Source organism: Dendroctonus ponderosae, unplaced genomic scaffold (assembly GCF_020466585.1).
Source record: "Dendroctonus ponderosae isolate FM_Combo_2020 unplaced genomic scaffold, Dpon_F_20191213v2 Dpon_F_20191213_2, whole genome shotgun sequence".
Taxonomy (NCBI): domain Eukaryota; kingdom Metazoa; phylum Arthropoda; class Insecta; order Coleoptera; family Curculionidae; genus Dendroctonus; species Dendroctonus ponderosae.
Window position 1 is genome coordinate 12,880,942 of NW_026018165.1, and position 23,914 is coordinate 12,904,855.

Consider the following 23,914-nt stretch of genomic DNA (forward strand, 5'->3'; position numbering starts at 1 on the left):
TGGTCCTGCGAGATTTTCAAACAGAACCAAAAACATCAGTACGTGCCATTTAAACGAACTTATTTTTTTTTCTTTTTATATCAATGTTTGTGGGCTGCAAGCACCAAAATGTTACAAAATGGGTACATTTATGCCATCCGGGGCGATAGCTTGGGTAACTACCTACCAAATTTGGGTAACACAGCTTTGTAAAAGCCTACATAGCTGATAAAAATATGACTACTAATCTCAAAAATAATTTTATGACAAACTCAGATGGCGCAGCATTACACTTCATATTTGTGCGGTTATTTATCATGACAAACTTGGACTCTTCGGTGAAATGTATGCCATACCCAAAACTTCTGTCGCTGATGTTTGTCGTTCACATCAATTAAAATTGTCGACGCCAGCGCTCCTGGTGGCGCGGGCACGCGTAACACCGATCTCAGGAATGTGGAGAAATGCAGTCCTGACCTTACAACTACTCGTCTTTATCCATGGACCTAACCCTAGTTTTCATATTGGTACTTGACAATCAATGTTTGTTTTTGATGCATTTAATCCATGATTTCAAACAATTTTCCTTGCAGTCCACAATAAATCACTAGAAGAATGACTACTCCGCCTGCGGCTTTAGTTAATCGAAATAAGAAACACTTTCTGGGGGTTCCAGCGCCTTTGGGATATGTAGCTGGAGTCGGCAGAGGGTGAGCGATTTTTCAGCTTACTCCAGCCCTACTATGAGGCATTGTGAAAAAACACATTTATATTTGCTGAAAACAGTTAGAAACATTCATGGATCTACTGTAACAAAATCCAGGAGTGTCTAACACTTTTGTACCCCATTCACTCTCATGATTGATGAAGTATACAGTGTTTCTTATATTTTAATTGTTTTTCTTTTATAGAGCTACTGGGTTTACCACCCGATCTGATATTGGTCCTGCTAGAGATGCAAATGATGTTTCGTAAGTATTTCCTGTTTTAAGTCTGCCCAATGGCTTTCACCCAGCGTAAACATGAACAATGATTTATTTCACTGATGTTCCAGAGATGATCGACATGCTCCTCCTGCCGCAAAGCGCACCAAGAAAAAGGAGGAGGAAGAAGAAAAAGAGGTATGCTCATTGCTGTGCCTAACATTAATCCTCAAATTGTTTTCTAAACTATATATTTGAAATGGTAGGACGAGGAAGATTTGAACGACTCGAATTACGATGAATTCAGCGGATATGGAGGATCTCTTTTCTCCAAAGATCCCTATGATAAGGATGATGCTGAAGCGGATGCAATTTACGAAGCCATCGATAAACGAATGGATGAAAAACGTAAGGAATATCGAGAGAAACGTCTTAGGGAAGAGTTAGAAAAGTATCGGCAAGAGAGGCCGAAGATTCAACAGCAATTTTCAGATTTGAAAAGGGACTTGATTCAGGTAACAAAAACAATCAGTTCAATAAGGCTTTTGTACTTTATTAACTTGAATATATTCATTGCAGGTGTCCGAAGACGAATGGCGTCATATTCCTGAAGTGGGCGATGCAAGAAACAAAGACCAACGAAATCCAAGACGAGAAAAATTCACTCCTTTGCCTGATAGTGTGTTATCGCGAAATTTAGGTGGCGATGCCACAACCAGCATTGATCCCAGTTCAGGGTTGGCTAGTATGGTTCCTGGAGCAGCAACCCCCGGTATATATAAAATTGTGTGATATGAAATAAACTTCAGCTAACTATCTGTTGTGTTGTTTTCAGGAATGTTGACGCCAACCGGAGACATGGATTTGAGGAAAATTGGCCAAGCCAGAAATACGCTCATGAATGTGAAACTATCCCAGGTAAAATAATATTCTTCACACATAAAAACAGTCCTTATCAAAAGCCCAATAACGGATCTGTTTTAGTTTGTTTTTTGGATCATTAGTTTTTATAATTTTTTATCATTTAGGTGTCTGACTCAGTAACAGGCCAAACAGTTGTTGACCCTAAAGGATACTTGACTGACCTGCAGTCAATGATCCCTACATACGGGGGCGACATTAATGATATAAAAAAAGCCCGTCTTCTACTGAAAAGCGTGAGGGAAACCAATCCCAATCATCCACCGGCTTGGGTTGCCAGTGCCCGGTTGGAGGAAGTAACCGGGAAAGTACAAGCTGCAAGAAATCTTATAATGAAAGGTAATTAACACGAAATATATTTGTTTGTTTATCTGGTGTTCTTCGGTCTTTATCTTTTTTTTCGTTAATAATTAGATCATTAATTTTCTCTATTTATTTCAGGTTGCGAAGTGAATCCGCAGAGTGAAGACCTTTGGCTTGAAGCGGCTAGATTGAACCCACCGGATACCTCAAAAGCTGTTATAGCGCAAGCAGCAAGACACATTCCCACATCAGTAAGATTTTTTAATAATAACTGGAGAACTATGATTCAAGTTTATTTTTTTATTTATTACATTTGCCTAATTTTCAATTCCATTAGGCCCGGATCATTGGTTCGGCTTAAAGATGAACCTATTTTTTTAGGTACGAATCTGGATTAAAGCCGCCGACTTGGAATCTGAGACCAAAGCCAAAAGAAGGGTTTTCCGTAAAGCTCTGGAACACATTCCAAATTCTGTGCGGCTTTGGAAGGCCGCAGTAGAACTGGAAAATCCTGAAGATGCAAGAATTTTGCTCTCCAGGTGAGGTCGAAAATTTAACAAAAGGACTACTAATATTACAGCTTGTATTTTTTAAACGTTACTTAGAGCTGTTGAATGTTGTCCGACAGCAGTAGAATTGTGGCTCGCCTTGGCACGATTGGAAACATACGAAAATGCAAGAAAAGTGTTGAACAAGGCCAGAGAAAACATACCGACAGACAAGCAGATTTGGACTACCGCCGCTAAACTGGAAGAAGCTAATGGAAACCATCATATGGTGGAAAAAATTATAGAGAGAGCAATTTCATCTCTAAGGTAATTCAATGCGGAGGCTTTTATGTGCATTTTATTCTATTCATTTTCATCATCATTTCAGTTCAAACGGTGTGGAGATTAATCGCGAGCAGTGGTTTAAGGAAGCAATAGAAAGCGAAAATGGTGGCCATATTCATTGCTGCAGGGCGATAGTTAAAGCCATTATTGGGTATGGCGTTGAACCGGAAGACCAGAAGCATACTTGGATGGAAGATGCTGAAAATGTAAGATGTTTTTATTCAAACCGTTCAATTTTACAATAAGGTTTTTTTCTAGTGTACTACTCAAGGGGCGTATGAATGTGCCAGGGCGGTATACAATATCTCATTAGCAGCATTTCCAGGAAAGAAATCAATTTGGTTGCGCGCAGCTTATTTAGAAAAGAACCACGGGACTAGGGAGAGCCTGGAAAGTCTGCTGCAGAGGGCCGTAGCGCATTGCCCGAAAAGCGAAGTAAGTTAACGACAACAGTTTTTATTCCAATTTAATGCCATTTCTTGTATTTAGGTGCTTTGGCTTATGGGCGCCAAAAGTAAGTGGTTAGCTGGCGACGTGCCGGCAGCCAGAGGCATTTTATCACTAGCTTTCCAAGCTAATCCAAACAGTGAGGAAATCTGGTTGGCGGCCGTTAAACTTGAGTCGGAAAACAAGGAGTATGAACGAGCCAGGCGACTTTTGGCAAAAGCAAGAGGTAAAAACGATTAAGTTGTGAACATTTTCTGGTTACTTAAGCAAATAAATTATAGGATCTGCCCCAACACCGAGAGTCATGATGAAAAGTGCCAAACTTGAATGGTCCTTAAACGACTTGGATGCTGCCCTGACGCTGCTCGATGAGGCAATCAAAGTTTTTCCAGACTTTCCCAAACTTTGGATGATGTACGGGCAGATATACGAGCAAAAAAGCGACCTTACCAAGGCCTTTGAAGCGTATAATTCTGGGGTAAGTGAGTGATCCCCAAAAATCGACATTGTTCATTTATTTTTCCAAAACTTATAGATTAAAAAAGCGCCAAGTTCGATTTCTTTATGGTTGCTGCTGTCACGCCTGGAAGAAAAGCGAGGTTTGTTGATTAAGGCGCGGTCAGTGCTAGAAAAAGCCAGATTGAAAAACCCGAAAAACGACTATTTATGGATGGAGGCGATCAGAGTTGAGCTCCGCGCCGGTATGAAGGAGATAGCAAATTCGATGATGGCAAAGGCCTTACAGGAATGTCCCACCTCTGGCATTTTATGGGCTGAGAGCATTTTTATGGAACCCAGACCTCAGAGAAAGACAAAATCGGTAAGTTACTCCGCTTCAAAATAGACCAACTTAATAGTGAAATTTTTTGGATCTTAGGTTGATGCTCTTAAAAAATGCGAACACGATCCTCACGTGTTACTTGCAGTTAGTAAACTGTTTTGGTCCGAAAGGAAAGTCAGTAAGTGTAGAGAATGGTTCCAAAGGGCTCTGAAGTTAGATCCTGATTTGGGTGATGCATGGGCCAATTGGTAAGCGCTATTTTCAAACTATTTATAAACATTCATCAATATTTAAAGTTCCTAGTTTTTTTTAAATTGAACTCGTATTGTTACAGGTACCGTTTCGAACAATTACATGGAACAAAGGAGAAACAACAGGAAGTAAAAGAGCGATGTTTGGCCGCTGAACCGCACCATGGAGAACTGTGGTGCAGCGTTTCGAAGAATATCAAAAAAGTCGGATGGAACACCGAACAGATTCTAGTGGCTGTCGCCAAAGAGGTTCCTATACCGATATAACAAAGTAATTTTAATGAGGCTTAAAAAATACAAGTTTATAGTTGATTGAAGTAAATTGTCACGAATTTCACATGAAATATTTTATTTATTCCACTGACTACTCTGAACGATTATAAAAACTAAGTTACAAAATACACAATGTATATTTCTACATAAAAGACCTGTACACTTTTTGTCCTAAAAATAATAGAAATACACAAACTTACTTTATAGAAAAATATATAGCACTGTTTCAATTTTTTATGGAATGTAACGCGGTAACAAAAAATAATGTATGTTGTTCTATTGTTCAATTTGTTTAAACGCAAATACGATTATTGGACGCAACTACTTACACGTGTAAGCTATTTTTAAATAAAATTACGAGCAACTAATGAACTCCCAATGGAAAACTGACGATTAAAATTCTCCCGTATTGTTTAAGATTCATTACATCTATACCTTCAGTTAATACCAGTCTTAATTTAGGGAAATAGTTCAAATTCAACCAAATATATGCTTCGTAAACTATTTCCATGCTCAGTTAAGTTGGTCATCGCATCAAAGCATCTTACTGAACATAGAAGCAACGCTCAACAAATTCCAATAAGTTTCTAATAAAATTATTATTTGCAACATTATAAAGATATATCGTTAAGTTTCCTTAAAAATTAAAAAAAAAACATTTATCTAATTTTTATCTACAATTGAAAAATACCCTTTTGGCTTAACCACAACAAACAAAGCGGTTAAAAGAAATTAAAACGTGTATAGTAATGCAACTATACGAGTTACAGTTTGTACGTGGAAAAGTTGGAAGTCCACACATTTAAGCTGATTCTGTGGAGAATGAAAAGGAGAACCATTTGGAAAAACCATATCAAGAAAAAATAATGCGACATTTACACTAAAAAATATCGGTAAATATTTACATTTGTGTATATTTGGTTTAGTCACCAGCGTTTTGAAATCCAGCCAAATTAAAATGATGATTAGGTAATTAGGGCTACGACTGCCTTCGAGGTTCGAATAAAAGTACTTTACCAATCTAAATTAAATTAAAATTGCCAGTTTATTCATCTGAATTATTATTTTCACTGCAGCTACAGATTTTTTTACTACAGATATGTATTTAGATGTTGGTATTTTAGCTCTTCCGCGAAGCAATTCTAATAAATAAACCGACAACATATCACACTATAAAGAATATAATACTTTTATTTACAGATCCCAATAGTAGAAACCGAGAAAGTGTGTTTTTAAGTAAAAAAATCACCACATTAAACTAATAAGGCAAACAGTGGCTACTTTGTCGTTTTGTACTAATACGATCCTAACAGTTTAGTATACCTGATTATCAGATATCAGTCATCTTCTTGAATCATAGAGTGGTAACCTTGCCTGCTTGAAGACGGTTGCAAGAGAGGTGATGTGACAGATGGTTCGCCTGATCTTTCCACAGAACCGCTGGCGAACTGCATACGCGTCGCAACGGTCGCGATTTTCTTCTTTTGCGTCATCAGGCCTAGAAAAAACAAGTTTTTATTCAACAGTCAACAGATGGTGCAATTAGAAGAAAGTCGACTGAGTTCAGTGGTAGAGCACAACATACATTATTAGCACACAAAAATGCGACCAGAAATATTTCAAACATTCTTCATTTATCAAAAGAGATAGACTTTCGAGGCCATTCCTTGAAACTAATGGGTTTTTTTTTGCTTGCAACGCAAACCACTTCTGAAGATGCAAGTCCACTCGTGCTTGCGAAACGTCAAGAAGAAATTCTACCCAACGACGGCCTAAAAACCCGAAAAACCCATTAGTTTCATTCTTCATTTAGATGGAGAACGTGTTTGGTAAGTCCCTGTGTACAAACGGTTTGCTGATTGGAATTTTGCAAATATTTCTGGCGTTGCATCAATAGTTTCCTTTGCTAGTATATTAGTAACGAGTCAAACATGCATCTTTTTCATCACAACTGGCAAAGCCAAGCAATGAGATTTATCAAATAGCAGTAGCAAATGCAAACGTGGAAATAAATACTTGAGCAGCTTCGTTCAAAAAGTATTAATTTAACAATGAATTTGTTTAGGTGCAATATTGAAAGAGAGTCTATGCTAAATTCAGAGTAAATAGTAGTAGTGTTTTTTTAAGAAATAACATTTAGGAACCCAACTGAAAAGTTCCAAAAGAAGGTTTTAGAGCAGGTACAAAACGAATTTCGAAGAACAGCCAATATTCTTCATTAACTTTCATAGTTAGGTTTGCTAAGTTAGACTGGTGCACGAAAAATTTCATAATTTATCAATTACTAAAAGCATGTGCGCATTACGGTGCTTCTAATCTACCTAAACATAAAAAAACTACTAAAGGTGAATCAGAGAAACTAAATGAAAACTATCTACAAAGCGAAATACAAAAGAAAGAAAAGACAAAAAATCCTTACTCTGCCGAAATGTGTTTCCTGGAAATGCTGCCCGTTTAAATTCCTGTGCTTGGCCAATTTCTCTTTATTCATGGGGCTTCCTGCGTTCAAAAGATTGTCATGGGTCAAATACAGGTACACCACTTATACAACAGTCTGTTCAAATATATACAATACCTAACGCTAATCATTATATTGTCGGGAAAATGCATACAACATAGTTTTGCCAGAAAAAAATAACTTGCGAAATAAACTAATGAAAATATAACATTAGTTTCACATACATTCAATTTTCTAACTAATACATGAGTTATTAGTTGTAAATGTAACGCAAGCAAACCCAAAAAATGAAGCAAAATTTTGGGGAAAACCAGTTTTCTTCTACAATGCAGAGCAAAAATTATTTTGCCTATCTTAATCCAATTGGTTAATGCAGTTCAAAGTATTGTCCACTTAAGGCACGAGTGAATAATAATTAAAATATTTTGATAGAATCTACTTTGAACCACATTAACAATAGCACAAAATAATGTGTAGTTAATTGCAAAAGTTTTGATACTTGAAAAAAATCAGACTAAATATTAATAGATCAAAATGTGCATGCGGGTAAGTAGCCCCCAATTATAAAGTAGATAAAAACATATGGTTGAAATGTTAGCAAGCAAATATATATAAACGCACACGTTATGCAGTAAATTAACATTATTACAAACATCAACAGAAAACTTTTTTAGCAAAAAAATCACATTTTTCTAGTGTAGTAAGTTGTTATTAATGTAATTGAAAAGAAATCCCTGCACTAAATAAGCAGGAAAAACCTTGATCTTCGGTAGCGGATGTGTGTAGAGATATCAACAAACAACCCAGTTTGATTATAAAAAAAATGATGCAAAAAGCAATAAAGCCAAACTACTACTTCCTACTGAGCAAACAGAGTGACTTACCAATAAAACTGAGTAAAACGGGCAAAAATATCAGCCCATGAGCGGCTCCAAACAGGACAATTCCTAGGTACATTCGGAAATAGAACACTTGGAAAATCTGCGATTTGGCGAAGTACAGCACAATAATTCCTCCGAACTTTGTCAGCGTAATACCGGAAAAGATGGAGCTGCCCATTTTCGCCAAAGCGTCGGCCGCTCTATCCACTCTGGTCGTTTTCACTGACATGGAGAAACTGTGTACCAAGTGGGAGCAGAATTCCACGCTAATTCCCACAGCCATTACCAGATTGACTAACGACACTGCGTTCAGAGTGATGTGCCACCAGTACATCAAGCCGCCGAGATTCACCAGAATCATCGTGATTGTGATCAGTACCACGATACTGGAGAATATATCTAATCCCATCAGGAAGAAGGTGGCGAGGAATATGGCAAGGAGAGAGATTCCAAGGCTTTGTAACGTATCGGGCCACATGGTGAGATACTGTTCGTAGAACACGTAAAACACTGAGTATGGGAACACCTCAACGCCAACCTAAACAGAAGGATATACACTACTCAGATGGACATTTCAATAAATCGGGATTGAAGCGTGTTTCGAATAAATTCTTGTACGCACCGATTTGGTAAGATTGGCTGATATAGTCCTAGCTTTGCGCATGCTTTCGTAGTAGTCTGCTGACGTTTTCAGTATACTGTGGTACGACATAAAGTAGCTGGCGCCCACGTTAGACAGATTCGTTTTCCTATTGGACGCATAGTTAACAGCATGACTGTAAGCGGCGTGACCTGCCTTTGCGCACGTTGCGTCCGGATTGTCCTGAAGGAAGAACGAGATGTATCGCTCAAACTCTTCAGGCTTTGGCCGGTGTGTCCTGTTGTTTAGGGCGATACCACACGCTTGACATTGTGCTGAAACAATTAGAAAAATCTAATAAGTCGACCATTCAATAAAGCGATTTTCTGTTGCTCAACAATGTTACAGATTTGTATGGGAATTGACAAACTTACGGTCGTAACTTTCATGTGGACAAAATCCGCCATCAGCTACACGTTTTTTGCAACAGCTCTCAATGGCCGTCCAGTCAATGTAATCGTCCAACCAGCTGCTGCTTGGCTTGGCAATATATGTGTTTTCCGGATCTTTGCTCGCCATGTACACTTGGGTGATCAGTGAGTCCACATTGCAATACTGTCCGCCGCACACTAAATTCTGGTCCTTAAACTCCGAGTAGTTTAGTCCATTCTTCACTACGAAATACATTGGCGGTCCGATGCTTAGGTAGTCTTTCAGGAACTTGAAGTACTTCAACACAAAAGAATCTTCAGGCATGGACAGTTCTTGGTCTAAACCGATTTCTATGTGCGGCACCACGGCGATCGAGGAACATAACCAGCCGAAGAAAACGATCATTATGAGCACTCTCATTGGCTTTTTCATAATGAAGCCCACGTAGACTGACTTAAAAAACGTAAATAATAAACCTTCTTGACTGGTCAGATTGTCTGGCTCGTTCTTTTTGGACCCTCGCAAGCAGCAGAATATATCAAATCTGTAACATGACGGTAATTTTATTTAGTTTTGTTTACTTGCAAGAAAAATTAGCACTTACCTGTTGGAGTTCTGTCGAATAGTGTCCAAAGACAGCAAACTAACAAAGCAGGTAATTTGGAAAATGAAATCGAAAAGTAGAGCCATTCCAGCATAGAGGGCGAAAGCTCGTACGGCTGGCATGTCTGATAAACTGCCCAAAAAGAAGCAGGAGCTTTCAGAAACACTTGTCAACAGCATGCTTGGGCCAACTTGGCCTAAAGTACGGCCGATGTGCTGAGCGTGGGTTTCTCCCGGCTTCTTAACATCGCGCTGATGGGTTTGCACTGAAATTGCAAAATATTCTCACTCAATTCAACCGCACATGCATGCTACCACTCTTACCTAAGATAAAGATATTATCCACTCCGACTGCGAGCACCAAAAAGGGAATCACTTCAATGATGATCAGAGTAGCTGGAGTGCCGACAAATCCAAATAATCCTACAGAAGACACCACAGAGGCCAAAACGATGATGACTCCTCCCAAACCAAGCGTAATTTTACTGTCAATAAGCAGTCGGGAGCAGCTGTTAACTTGGCCGAGGGAAACGGCGATGTACGCGAACATAATCAAGTAGGAAATCAATATGGTAATTACATCTCCTTGAGACTCCCGATCTAATTCATCCTCAATCGATCTCTCACTAGTGAACGCGATATCCATGTACTGCGAAACATTGCTCTCAGTGTAATTTTTCATGAAAGCTACAAAGTGCTTTTCCCATTCCATGGCGGCAACAATTTTCGATTTGTTATGATAGTTGTTGACCAAGAAAGTCAAAATAACTGCTGTGGCATCTTCATATTTGGGGCTTTTCGGCAAGTTTTCCCCCGATTTTAGAAAACCTCCAAATGCAATTGCAGGATCAACCGGTCCTCCATATAAGGCAAAACAATCTGTATTGTAAGGATTGCTAAAACAAACAAAAAATAATTAACGTTGTTCAATTAAATAAAACACTTTGATACTTACGACATGCATTTCAACAAAGCGTCTAAATAATTGATTTGAAAGTGATCTGGATCCGTTCCGGTTTCTTCAAAAGTTTCGATACTATCCTGGAAATATCCCCAAACGCTTTGAACCGCGCACTGATCCAGCGACGCTTCATCCTCATCAGTTCTCAAAGGTGCAAAGCAAATATTTTCGTACGCATAGTCAGTACCCCCTCCAATGGCCTTAATTCTCTCTTGAAGGTCCAGCACCTCCAACAGGAAGGTGTCGTTGAATGCGGGCCCGAACGTGACATTGCCTAGTGAAGTTGGATGAATAATAGACTTCAGATTTTTCGCTCGGATGATGACCTGTTCATTTCGGTAGAACGGGTCAAAGTGGGAGTCGAAATATTCTTTTTCTACACGACTGCGAGACGATGGACTGGCCCACAGTTCTACGGGATCAGTAGTGACCTAAAAACAAAACAGTAATTTAACAAAATTACACAAAACGATTGTTGCGTAAATAACGTCCATAAATACAACGCATGAAAATAGTCGACATCGAATATATTATTTAGGGATGCGTTTTAATATAGTTTCATCTTATTAATAATGTTCATGTAAATAATATGGATCTATCTCTAATAATTGGTTTCTTTCTGGCCCGGATTCTACATAATGGGAAATGTAAGTTAACGCGCAAAGTGGATGGTGTTTATTGACTCCAAAAAAATCGGACAAATAGTACCGCTTTCAGCATCGACCATTAGAGTCTAAGATGCCGCTAAAAAATCGAAAAAAATCAACTTGACACAAACTTTTACCGAACAGAAAGAATGAAAAAAAATAAACAATACCTTTAAATATTTGATGCCATGACCCAAGGCGACAATCACACAGGTACCAAAAAAGAGAACCAACCATGGCCTTTCCGCGCAAAAAGTGCCCCATTTCTCGAAGAATTTCTGCAGGCAAGAGTCGGTATTTGCCCCTAATCTGAAATGAATACACATTGTATTTTATTACACTGAAAATTAACCAAAATTTATTTGTATTATACCTTTCAATAAATGACGAGGGGGTGTCATACTCTCCGGGTACTTTGCTAACTGAGTGCATGTCCATTTCATGTTCAAGCTCAGAAGTGATACCTATCAGAAAAAATATATTGAAATCTTTCTTCATGTTAGATTCTGGTGTGGAGAAATAGTAGCAATCCATTCACCCTAAGAAACGTATTCTTCATCCATGCATGTAAAATTACTCTAGTATCCACATCTGTTCTGATCCGAAACAACTTTCTTTATGTGTTTTTTGCCACCAGACGCTCGATTTTCCAATCATCTAAACTCAACTACTCTTTCAAAGCATGTACGCAAATAAAACCATCAAAGTAAGTTAATGTTAACCAGGAACCTTGAATAGTGAAGGCTCTTTAAAAATTTACATTTTAAATTCTAACTTACGATTTGTGAAACAAATCGAATAAAACTATGCTGGTTCATAAAAAATCAATGCAAAATTGATGTATGTATATTGAAATGGGCGCCAAAATCAATTCAACCACCATTAAGCTGCAGGCAGCAGAAAATCTCCAGGCCAGATGTGGATAAATCATAATCATAAGCTCGTGCACCATCGCCCGTTATCTAATTGCACATGTAGGAGAAAAATGCCGTAAAAGTGTTTTCAGTTTAACATCCTTAGAAAAAAACGATTTCAAATGGTGAATATACGACAGTATTCTTCCAGACATGCAAGATCTGTTGAGTTTTTCATGCTTTTAAGCCGCCGTGAATCAGAATTTCTTCCTGACGTTTCGCAAGCACGAGTGGCTTGCAACTTTAGAGGTTTGTTCGCTTCGGGCGCGAACACACCTCTGAAGTTGCAAGCCACTCGTGCTTGCAAAACGTCAGAAAGAAATTCTGATTCACGGCGGCTTAAAAGCATGAAAAAACAACAGTTTTCCGCAATGGTGGCGAAAGTCTAAATGTTTTAATGCGAGTGTTTGTTAGAACCACATTTTTAGTGCTACTGTTACTACTACGTGCAACCATTAAAACCAACCACCATTGGTGAGTACTCTCCACACCCAATTCGTTCATTCTCTCGTAAATTGAGTAAAGTTTTAAGAGGTTTTAAGAGGTTTGTAGTCAAAACCAAAGTGTTTGTGTCGAGTGTTTCTTAGTGAAAAAACAGAGCAACTCCAACCACTTGGGACTGGTTAGTGTTGAAGATGATCTTGGACGTACTAGATCTGTGACTGCTCTGTAGGGGACTGTTCTCGCCTGCGCTCGCGTCTCCCAGTGCCACTTGGGACGAGTGAAACTCGGCAGAGGCGAGACGTCGACCGACCGCAGCGCGCATCTCTTCGGACCCTTGACCAACCAGACCAACTATAAGAAAAAGACACCCAGAGTTAAAGACCGGAACCACAACCCCACTCCATGTTATCGCATAATGCGGCTTTGCCCGTGCTCCAAACAAAAAAACACTGATGCTTAGATTCCTAATTAGTATTTAGCTGTTAGATAAAACTGGTAAAGGATCAGGCCAAAATCGCGTGTGTCCAGAACAACAATCCTCTTGTCAAATGCATTCTTATTCTGATTACGAAAAAGCATATAAGCGACTGTTCTAGCGCAGTTGCTATTCATCTGGTCGACTACATTGGATAAACGAGGGGAGAACAGACATCCCCGGTGGAAACTGCTGTTTTTATAACGTTTGAAACCGTAAAAACTGATAATTTTCCAAGCAATACAAATTTCAATCAACAAAGGTATTAATTGCCATGTGTAAATATTTAAATGCGCAGTTATGACTGACATTGAACTTTACTGTACAGTTGATTACACACCAAGTTGCACTAATCATCCTCGAGTTTTTTTCCATTAATTTAGTTAACTTATTTTGGCCACGTACTTTATAACTCGGGTCAAAAAAATCGCATTCAAAACGCCGATTTAATTCAACACACAATTTTTTGGTAAAAACAATGGCATTTTGCTGCGTATTGCACCTCAAATTTTTCCAAAAACACGCACTCAGAGCAATTTTGTACTTTTTTTGATAAATAAGAAGAGCACTCTTCATCAATCTGTACTAGAAGACGTGCGGAAAATCTATCGTTTTAAAAAACAAAAGTTTTGAGCCAAAATACCCAATAATAAAGTTTTGAAAACATGAGTTTGCCTCATTCATATAGAACTTATCGGCGCAATTCCCTCCTGTAGATAAACCGTGGCAATTGAAATGGAGAAAGGCAATAAAACTTTATATACCTATAAACATTTGAGCATAACCACTGGGTCAATAAAAATGAGTGGGAAAATAACATTAACAATCTTTTAACACACAAATGAAAAGCGGCAGACATACGAACATACGCAAAGTTAAATCCACGTCGCTCTCCTTTTTAAATCAACGACATTTGCAGTAGTTTTATTCACTTTTTCCGATGCAAATCACATACAATAAGAGAGAGAAGTGGATTTGGTCAACAACAAGCGTCACGACGGCACGGTACCTTGACTAACGTCGGCGTCATTATCCAATTCAACATCCGACAAAACGTCAGGGACACATTCGGGTTCATTTATCAGTCTGACATCTGTTAAATATATTTGCTATTGTTAAACAACACACTTCACAAACCTTTTTCACACCTACTTTTAGCTATCAAGCCTAGTTAGTGTGATAATGCAAAATGAGCTAAGAAGTAACTAGGGAAAACATATTTTCTCAAATCTGCTTCAGTTTTCTTTTAACAAACTGCAAGTTAATTCCCGAATGTGTAGAGGTTCGACAGAACCTGATAAGAATATACTTCGTAATATAAAACTTCCAAGTTGCACAATTTACAGTTCCGGAGGTATTGCCGGATGGTAACTTCACCAAGACACTCTGTATATGGTTTCAACACAAAATTGCATTTTTGAATTGAAATATGAACGTGATCAACCATACTGGTGCGATAAGCTTTACATAAGTGCCGCGAGCAGTGGAAAAAACTTCATATAGCAATGTTAACCTGTGTAAAGTCCTAAAGTTATGGACAATTGAGTCGAATAAGATTCAATTAATTTGACGAATAACAATAGAGAGAACAATTTACTCTTTATGGAATAGTTGCTATACTGATGGACTGATGAATAAATTTGAAGCATATACTTTTCTCCACATACATTGAATTCCTCAATCACCCCAGTTTGAAACAAAAAAAACCGCCGATTCAAATAATATTCAACAAATTCCCTCTGCAATTATCTAACCGATTAAAAAACCTTAAAAAGTGTACTCTTGTTATTTAACATCATGCACATAGCGCGGAACCAGACCATAAAACGTGCCACATGAAAAAAACACAACTGCTGAACCCATAACCAATTCCTAGTAAATGGGGAAACTTACCAAAAGTTCTGCCTGCCGAACACATAAAAACGGTGAGCAGAAAAACGATGGATCCGATAACGAAAACCACCAACATGAGAAAACTCATGCCCTCGAAACCTGCTATATGGAAGGGTTGGGGTTTGGGCGGATCTGGGGGAGGCACTGGACAACTATCTTCACAGTCCACACAACTACATGCTGGTGTATCACTCTAGAAAAAAACAATAGTTTGTTTTTATTCAAGCAAATACAAAGCTAAAACTTCTGGATTGTTCTTTACTGCTCAATGTCGATAGACCAGCTGAAAAGGGCCTCAGTGAAAAAGTGCTTTTGTGGAAAAAAATCCAGTTTTTACCACATTTTCAAACAAAAACTTCCGTACTTAAGCATATAGGAATGCTAATTTAGGGTCAAGCTTTTATGGCTCATTTCGGTTTAAAAGCAAAGTTTAACGGATTTTTCTAAATATGTGTGACATTTTCCATCAAGAAATAAACGTACCAACTGGAGGGATTTTAATGGGTTTTATCTTATCGTTTTCGGCAACACAATAAAATATTTTGCGTATTTGGGTCATTAAAACTATTGACGTTTTCCAAAATAATTATTATTGCATTAGTTAGTAATCATGCTTTGTATTTCAGTGCCATTAACTACAATTGAACTTAATGTGTAATGTGAACATTGATGTAAACATTTCCGATAGTTAATGCTTAATAAAAGGAAAACTTTAAAAGTTTCCCACCTGAAAATCTGAACGATGTTTACAAGAAACACCGCATCCAGTAGCATGTTTTGGAGTGGTTCCAAGCTGGTCTATTTCAGAATCGATACTACGTGATAAACAATGATTTACTGTGCTAAATAAACCACCAGAAGAAACTTACATTTAACGGTTTATTACAGGGAGTAATTTCTATATCCATCGGTGTAAAGTTGCCCACTTTTGCTGTAGTTGAGTTGATGTAATTGATCTGGAACGGTACATAAACACTGTTGTTTCCAGCGGTTCCCATGTAGGTGAACCATCGATTTGCGGTGCATCTGAGCGCACCCCAATCGCCACACATAAAATCCATGGCCAGCTGCCCGGTGGCTGGTACTGAAACCTATAAAAACCCATTAGTGTTCACACCATCAACACGACCAAACGCGTTTACCTGCTGGCAGGAGTTGTACGTTTTATCCATATATTGCTGGGTAATGTAATAGTCCACTTCCGTTATATATGTGACATTAGTCTCAGTATCAGTATTGTTCTTTTTGATGTCCATGAATGTTGATTGGTGAGGCGAACAGGTCAGTTGGCAGATGCTTTGCACGAGATTCGACATGCAACTTGGACATCTAGAAGAAAAATCATGATCAGCTTAAATCATTAAACCAGAGATGAAAATTAATTTTGCAAAACCAATGTGATTTATTTAAATTTCGAGAAAACTAACTTGTGGTTCCAACATATACTTTTACCTAGTCAATAGAGTCTCTAGTGGTTTACCTTTTTAAGAAATTGGCAGCCAATGCAATGCTACTATCCATGGTTCGTAGTTGGGCATCATCGCAGCACACGCTGCTGGGATCCATAGTTGGACAGTACTTTTTCAAAATTTCAGCCCCCGAAGTGTTCAAGGGCTTCGCAGGTCCATCGTAGGGGCAATTTTGCGCAAGTGTGCCCTGATGATGGCACTCACCATACCAAACGCAATGGCCTCGCGATCCTGGTACATCTGTACGACTGATGGACGTATTGTTTTGAGCGGCATAAACCTGGAATTTCAAAATAACATTATTATTTGCGTAGTAAACGCAGGTGTGGAAATGGAAGGTTTTATTCAACTGCACGCTCTTTTATCAAAATTCAAAAACTCTCCATTCAGAACAGCTAGCAATTCGAAATTCGCACACCCTATAGAACCCATTTCGCTCAAAAAACCCTGTGAATTTCATTTAAATTGCCCAAAAATTTGATTCGTGCGCGCCTTGTAAACGCAGGTGTAGAAATGGAAGATTTTATTCAACTGCACGCTCTTTTTTTCAAAATTCAAAATTGTGCATTCAGAGCAGCTGGCATTTTGAAATTCGCAAACCCCGTAGAAGACACTTCGCTCAAAAAACGCTGCAAGTTTCATTTAAATCGACCAAAATCTGATTCGTGTGCGATTTGTAAACACAGTTGTAGAAATGGAAGGTTTCGCTCAACTGCAAGCTCTTTTTCAAAATTCAAAAACTCGTCATTCAGAGCAATTGGCATTTTGAAACTCACACACCCTATAGAAGACACTTTGCTCAAAAAACGCTGAAAGTTTCATTTAAATCGACCAAAAATCTGATTCGTGTGCGATTTGTAAACACAGTTGTAGAAATGGAAGGTTTCGCTCAACTGCAAGCTCTTTTTCAAAATTCAAAAACTCTTCATTCAGAGCAATTGGCATTTTGAAACTCACACACCCTATAGAAGACACTTCGCTCAAAAAACGCTGCAAGTTTCATTTAAATCGACCAAAAATCTGATTCGTGTGCGATTTGTAAACACAGTTGTAGAAATGGAAGGTTTCGCTCAACTGCAAGCTCTTTTTCAAAATTCAAAAACTCTTCATTCAGAGCAACTGGCAGTTTGAAATCCGCACACCCTATAGAAGACACTTCGCTCAAAAAGCGCTGCAAGTTTCATTTAAATCCACCAAAAATCTGATTCGTGTGCGATTTGTAAACACAGTTGTAGAAATGGAAGGTTTCGCGCAACTGCAAGATCTTTTTCAAAATTCAAAAACTCTTCACTCAGAGCAATTGGCATTTTGAAACTCACACACCCTTTAGAAGACACTTTGCTCAACAAACGCTGCAAGTTTCATGTAAATCGTCGAAACATCTGATTCGTGCGCGTTTTGTAAACGCAGATGTAGAATTAGAACATTTTATTCAATTGCACGCTCTTTTTTCAAAATGCAAAACTCCACATGCAGAGCAGCTGGTATTTTGAAATTCGCACACCCTGTAGAAGACACTTCTACAGGGTGTGTAATTTTCACAATTTGCCTCTTGCATACTTAATGAGTATGAAAATATTCAAAACATGCAAGATGTCTGGCGTTCAAAAAAAAACATAAATCCTTGAACTGAAAAAACATTGTCCTCTTTTAACCGAAATGAATAAATGCTGTTGAGTCTGAATTTTCCAAACCACTAAAAATAGGAACCAAGAAACGCAAATAGCATCTCATGATATATTAATGTTTTCAAGAGCGTGTCGGATTAAAAGTTAAAAATAAACCTCGGCGAGAAGTTTATTTCAGGTTATGCATAGTAAAACAGCGGACCTAAAAACAAAGGATCCTGACTGCTCCAGAACCATCTAAATAAAATATGAGTTTCCAAAATAATTCGAGTGAATCGACCGTTAAGCAATACGCAAAGTTCCGGCTGCATTAACCATTAACCGCAAGCAGGGAGTGAACAAACGAAAATTATATACACGATATTTGACTAAAAAGCTAATGATAATTTTTTTTCTGAAATAAAATTTATTTTTCATGTGTATAAAACTCGCTACTAGTGGGAATCTCGGGTAAACCAGAAAATAATTTGGACAAATGATTTTTTTAATAAACAGTATAAAATAGTTATTGTTTGTGTCATCCTTTAACATATACACATTTGGAAACCGTCTTAAAATAGCCTTTTCTACGCACGTTTAATTAATGAATCGATTGTTTTCCTCTCGGGAACAGAAAGGAAGTATTGAAATGAAGCTCACGAAAATAGCGAAAACCGAATCTAAATTTACTCGGACAACACGAGCAAGTGAACAACAGGAAAATATTATTGACCGTTTTACAAAAACGCAGAACGTAAATAAGCAAACTGTGAAAATCCTATGGGCAGTAGTTGAAAATAGAATTAAATGGCCAAAACATATTTAAGCTCGTGTTTTTGAATTGCAAATTCATCAGCTTTTTAAGCAATCGCTCTCATTGATCTAATAATTGATACTTTATTAAGATAGAAACCTTCAGCCAGCTTGAATAAGTAATTAACGAAATCCCATTATCCCATTTGAATCAAGGTTGGGGCATTTTGATACAATAAAGCAAGCAATGAATAAAGATTTTTGAAACATTATATGCTTGGAATCTCGCACTATGCATACTGTTATGGACTGCGGATGTTTTTCAGCAATGTTAAAAATAACTTTTTCCTTAAACAAACGGCAAAGATGAGTAAGTACTTGAACTTTTCAAACCTCAATACATCAACAGTACGAAACTGCAAGTCATTGATAAGCTATTTCTAGCTGAATTCCCGAAAGTCATTATTGTTAGCTCTGTTTTTCATATAACTATCCGATGTTCACTCACCTAACCTGATTAAATATTTAAATTCCCAGCAAACGAGTAACGTGTTATTATGACTAAAACCCTCATTATCCTCCATAAAGAATTTTTACAACAATGTAACAAAAAAACATTTAAATAACAATGTCAATCAAAGTACAATTAGAAATTAATTAGAGAGGTGCAATTTTAGTCCAGGAAATTTTTCAATGAACCTTAATCCAACGCGCAAACATCATTATAGACAATAATAAAACACCTGCGTATGTACGAAATGTTTAGTCGCAAGAAAAACGATTACAAAATAAATAGAGATTTAAAAGTTTGTATTAATCTGAGTTCGGTTCAGTTTTGTAACAGCCTAAGATTAGATTAACGATCGGGGAACAGGTGGATCGGGCAACAAGCTCAAAATTGCATCACCCATAAATTTAGGATATTCTATTTAGCTTGCGTTGTTTGCGAGATCAAGCAAATTTTAAAGCATCAGAGGAAAACCCAACGATAGACTAAACACTGAAATTATTGAAAAAAAGCACAAGCAATTTTATAACTGTGAATTTGTGGTTGAAAAAACCAGGTAAAAATGAACGGAAAACGATACGGCGTTGCCTGAGGAAATAAACTCACACTTTTACCCGAATCAAACAAAGCTTGAATAGAGTCAATTTTATTGGATTAACAAGCTGTCTCGACCGCTCTAATTCAATTCCATTAACTTCAATTAATTTTCATTAGGTGCTTATGAAGATCGTGTGAAAAAGTATCACGTTTAATCAATACCTCTTTACCTGAGTTGACCTTCTGTGTGAACATTTATTTTATCTTAGCCGCATTAAGGCATCAGTATAATTTGCATATTCATTTCGCCATTGTCGAGAGAAAAACGGCCAAAGTATTTTAACGAGTACGACCGCCAATATAAGAGTGTTGTTTTTTTAATAACCAAGAAGACTTCTTTCTAATAACGAAAAAGAATGAATCGATATGCCTGGCTTATTATTAGATGTTTAATATTAAAACCTAAATATTGCCAAAACCGGTAGCGATAAAGCTAAAACTTCATACATACAAATTGTTCAGAATCTTTGGGAAAACTTAAACTTGTAGGAAGATCCATTTAAAATAAGAGGTTTTTAAAAATTTTGGAGATATAAAGAGCAAAGCCACAGCATCCTGTAGGTATAATTGAATAAATCAATCAATAAAATCCACAAATCACATGCATACTGCATTGATAAATGTCCTCTGAAACTTTCAAAATCACCTGATTTACACAGAGGAAAAAAACAGCAATAAATGCAAAATTAAATTGCAGATTACAAAATTATGCGAAAATAAAACAGTTAGTTTCCGATATGGTGCATGTTTTCCAATCAATTGTCAGGTGACTCACAAGTTTATACATTAATTGTTAAGTCATTCGCTACATCAATTCAGTAAATGAAAGGTTTATTTACGCTTTATGTTACGGGAATTCAGTAAACCGATTACTGAGAAAAACTATCTTCGAAAGAATGTTTAATTATTAATGAATCGTTTTTATAAATGTCTTGGAAATAGTTCGCTGCAGCAAATATACTTTATTCTTAACATTGAACACTTGATGCGACGGTTTATTCAAGGTTCGCATGCTACTTTGTTTTACTTGTTATTCTTCAACTTTCATTTTCTTCTTTTCGAAGAAACAACAATCAAAGCCATCATTATAGATTAACTCAAAACTAACATAAAAACAAAATAAACTCTTTAAAACGACTTTATTAAATATAAACACAACATTTCTTAAATGTGCAGTTTCTGGTCACTTTCTAAGCAATTGCTCTCTATTTCTGCGTCATCTAGTTCCTCCTCTTCGGTATTGTCCAACAGAAGTTCCTTGTAGAGTTTGAGTTCGTCAAGTTCTTATCACTGCATAATTTCTTTTCCTGTCGGATTTTTGTTGTTTTGTGAGCTTCCACTGTTGCTTGCACTTTTCTATACGATTCTTAATCGATAGAAATGATGGCCACTAGCTACTCCAAATCGGCAAAAAAACCAAATGTTCGCTGCTTTTGAAAAAACGATTAACCGTAGAAAACGACCGCATATATAAAATAAAAAAATGTTTACATGTTTGCGTGTACCTACATGATATTGGCACAAGGTTGTGGCCAAGGATAATGATATATGTATGTAGTGAATTTAATATTCAGATGAAGTACATTTGTGTGTACATATTTGACGCAATGAAATGGCTTGCATCAATTCGCTTATTTCAGACATTATTGACTCAGATTCCAAAACCATTTATAGGTCAGAAAAAGACTCGCCTTGGGTGTGCGTGAACTGAACTAAACTGTTTAACAAAATAATCACCGCCAATTTTACCCTAACTTTGAACATGAATAAATTCTAATTGCTGGAGCGATTGAAATTATGTTTGAAGCGATATCGAGTCCAATCATTTTTCTATCACTCCAGGTTTTTGCAAAAATTTCGCACTTTAGATAAAGTTTCTAGAGAGTGGAAATCCAAGATAAGGTTTTTTGTTCAACTGGAGCAGGCTAAACTCAAAAATTTAGCATTGTTTCATATTCCACCGTGTAGGAACTTTACCTGAAGTCACTTCTTTTTTGTAAAAACACGGACTGACAAAAAAGAATTGGGTTAGATATAGCTTCAAACAGAAATTACTTCGCTGGCGTCAATCAAAACTTATCCAGTTTCAAAGTTTTCAAAGGGCAAGAACAATTGTTGTTAAAACACAATACTAAATTTGTGTTTGTTTGAACAAAAACCAAGTTCTCCGTGTTCGCTGTAGTTAAATTCTTGATTAGATGACCAATTTTTTTAATTTATTGCAAAAAATAATATTATTAAAACATGAACATCGTGAACAAACCTTGAGATCTAAATTCAATAGGAGAGACTATTCCAAGACATAATAAAACTTTTAAATTACAAGATAAATAGGTAAGAAACAAAAGAATACAAGATGTGACATCCCAATAACTTAGTGGACAAGGCTTTAGGTGAAACTATAGTATAACTATGATAAAGCCTGTTGCAGAGGAATGTGAAGGCAAATTCACTTGAGACCTGGACATTTTAAAATTTCAATATTGGTAATCTTTATTGTAACATTCGAATTTTGTCCTGAAAAGCACGCAAGATATATTTGAATAATTGAGCAACTTTCACTTCTGAAGAAACTAAACTAGTACTGACTGTTCCATTCCATTTTTTCCACTACTTTTCTTAGGCGGAGAAATCTTTTAGGCCTATTCGCTTTTCTGAGTTATTCATAAACAATATTTCTCCATCTTTTCGTGAGAATATTATGAGTCACTTCTGAAGTGATCCTCTATCATCAAATAAAATTTTGATGATTGGGTTCGTGTCCTTATCTACTATGGTGTGTTGGTTATATTCGTTGAATGTTTCATTAAATGCTCATTCCTTTCTTTTTATACCAATTGTGAGTAATGCATCAATTTTTATACATTACAATATGCACACTGCTAGAAACCTATTGATAGCAGTTAATCAGGCAGGTTTTTATCACATGACAGAAATACAATAAAGATTAAGTACGACAAAGAAAATAACTCAACAACAACGGATGTTAAATTCAATTCATACTTAAGGCGTTCGTTAGAGAATGACTTTCTTATCTCAGACAAAAGTTGTGCATAAATGTGTTAGGTATTGCTCTAAGTAAGGCGGTTTTGCAAAAGGATGCTATATAAGTTAATTGGGGACTTTTTCTACCTTCACCTTTAGACTAGAGGACATAATTTTACCAAGCAAAGTTCAACAATTAAGTACACGTCTGATAGTTGACTTTCCGCAAAATTGTAATTGGTTATACTTGATACCACAGATGTAATGCGTTTTCAAGAAAGAACATTCATTTGCCAAAAGATCTTCAATTATGGAACTTTCACTCAGATTTTCAGTGTGAACATGATGCCTGGGTTTTAATCTAATTGTAACGCATCCAGGCTAAACCTGGTAAGCCAACCATGCATGGGCGGATTACTAATGCACCTATGTAATATACAACTAATAGGAAAACTTATCACTTACCTCATTCGTACAAATAAACACCAGCAATCCATAGAAGTACAGCTTTGACGACAAAGTCCTCATTTTGCTTTGCCCACTTAAGAACTAATGTATTTTAATCACAGATTTGTCGCGTTTTAACCGAACTATTTGCTAAAATGTCTTTTAAGACCGCACAAACATCATCGATTGAACTTTCACACAAATACTACAAATAAATTAATGAATCACTCGCTTTTAAGTCTGGAGTGACAGAGAAATTCTGACATGTCTCAACCCAAAACTGAAAATCAGGAAAACAATAAAGCGCATGCGATCTGCAAATCGACGTTGCCATATGTAACAAATAAAGTATTTTTTAAGATTGAAGCATTTTCTACTATAGTGGCAACGCGAAAGATGGCCATTCCAGCTTGACAGTAAACGTCAGGAAGTTTCCAGTCTGGGGAAAATGCGTTTTTTTGTTGAAACCGCACTACCGGTAGGGAAAATAGCACGAAACTGGGGAGAAAAGCATTCAAAAATAAAAAATCCACAACTTTTCGCGAGAAA

General features: G+C 37.1%; 2 protein-coding genes across 6 annotated transcripts; one reads left to right on the forward strand and one right to left on the reverse strand.

Annotated features, from left to right (window-relative positions):
* The first annotated feature begins 474 nt into the window (after positions 1-474).
* Positions 475-4,775, forward strand: LOC109544484 (pre-mRNA-processing factor 6). Its single transcript, XM_019914698.2, has 17 exons — positions 475-689; positions 891-950; positions 1,034-1,100; positions 1,169-1,417; positions 1,482-1,674; positions 1,738-1,820; positions 1,931-2,162; positions 2,265-2,377; positions 2,508-2,665; positions 2,732-2,941; positions 3,003-3,165; positions 3,218-3,394; positions 3,449-3,632; positions 3,688-3,884; positions 3,942-4,226; positions 4,284-4,435; positions 4,522-4,775. The coding sequence occupies exons 1-17, from the start codon at positions 595-597 to the stop codon at positions 4,703-4,705; spliced, it is 2,802 nt and encodes a 933-aa protein (XP_019770257.1). The 5' UTR covers positions 475-594; the 3' UTR covers positions 4,706-4,775.
* Positions 4,776-4,829: 54 nt separating this feature from the next.
* Positions 4,830-23,655, reverse strand: LOC109544483 (NPC intracellular cholesterol transporter 1). Of its 5 annotated transcripts, XM_019914695.2 has the most exons (17): positions 23,384-23,655; positions 16,480-16,748; positions 16,142-16,328; positions 15,869-16,090; positions 15,000-15,192; positions 14,116-14,199; positions 12,839-12,982; positions 11,647-11,737; positions 11,444-11,582; positions 10,621-11,057; positions 9,990-10,561; positions 9,667-9,931; positions 9,065-9,606; positions 8,673-8,965; positions 8,054-8,588; positions 7,131-7,210; positions 4,830-6,209 (listed from the first exon to the last, which is right to left on the reverse strand). In XM_019914695.2, exons 1-17 carry the CDS (start codon positions 23,444-23,446, stop codon positions 6,204-6,206), a joined length of 4,122 nt encoding a protein of 1,373 aa, XP_019770254.2. In that variant the 5' UTR covers positions 23,447-23,655; the 3' UTR covers positions 4,830-6,203. The 5 variants fall into 5 exon arrangements, with proteins under 5 accessions (XP_019770254.2, XP_019770253.2, XP_019770255.2 ...); XM_019914694.2 differs by lacking the exon at positions 7,131-7,210; XM_019914696.2 differs by lacking the exons at positions 7,131-7,210; positions 14,116-14,199.
* Between the last annotated feature and the right edge of the window lie 259 nt (positions 23,656-23,914).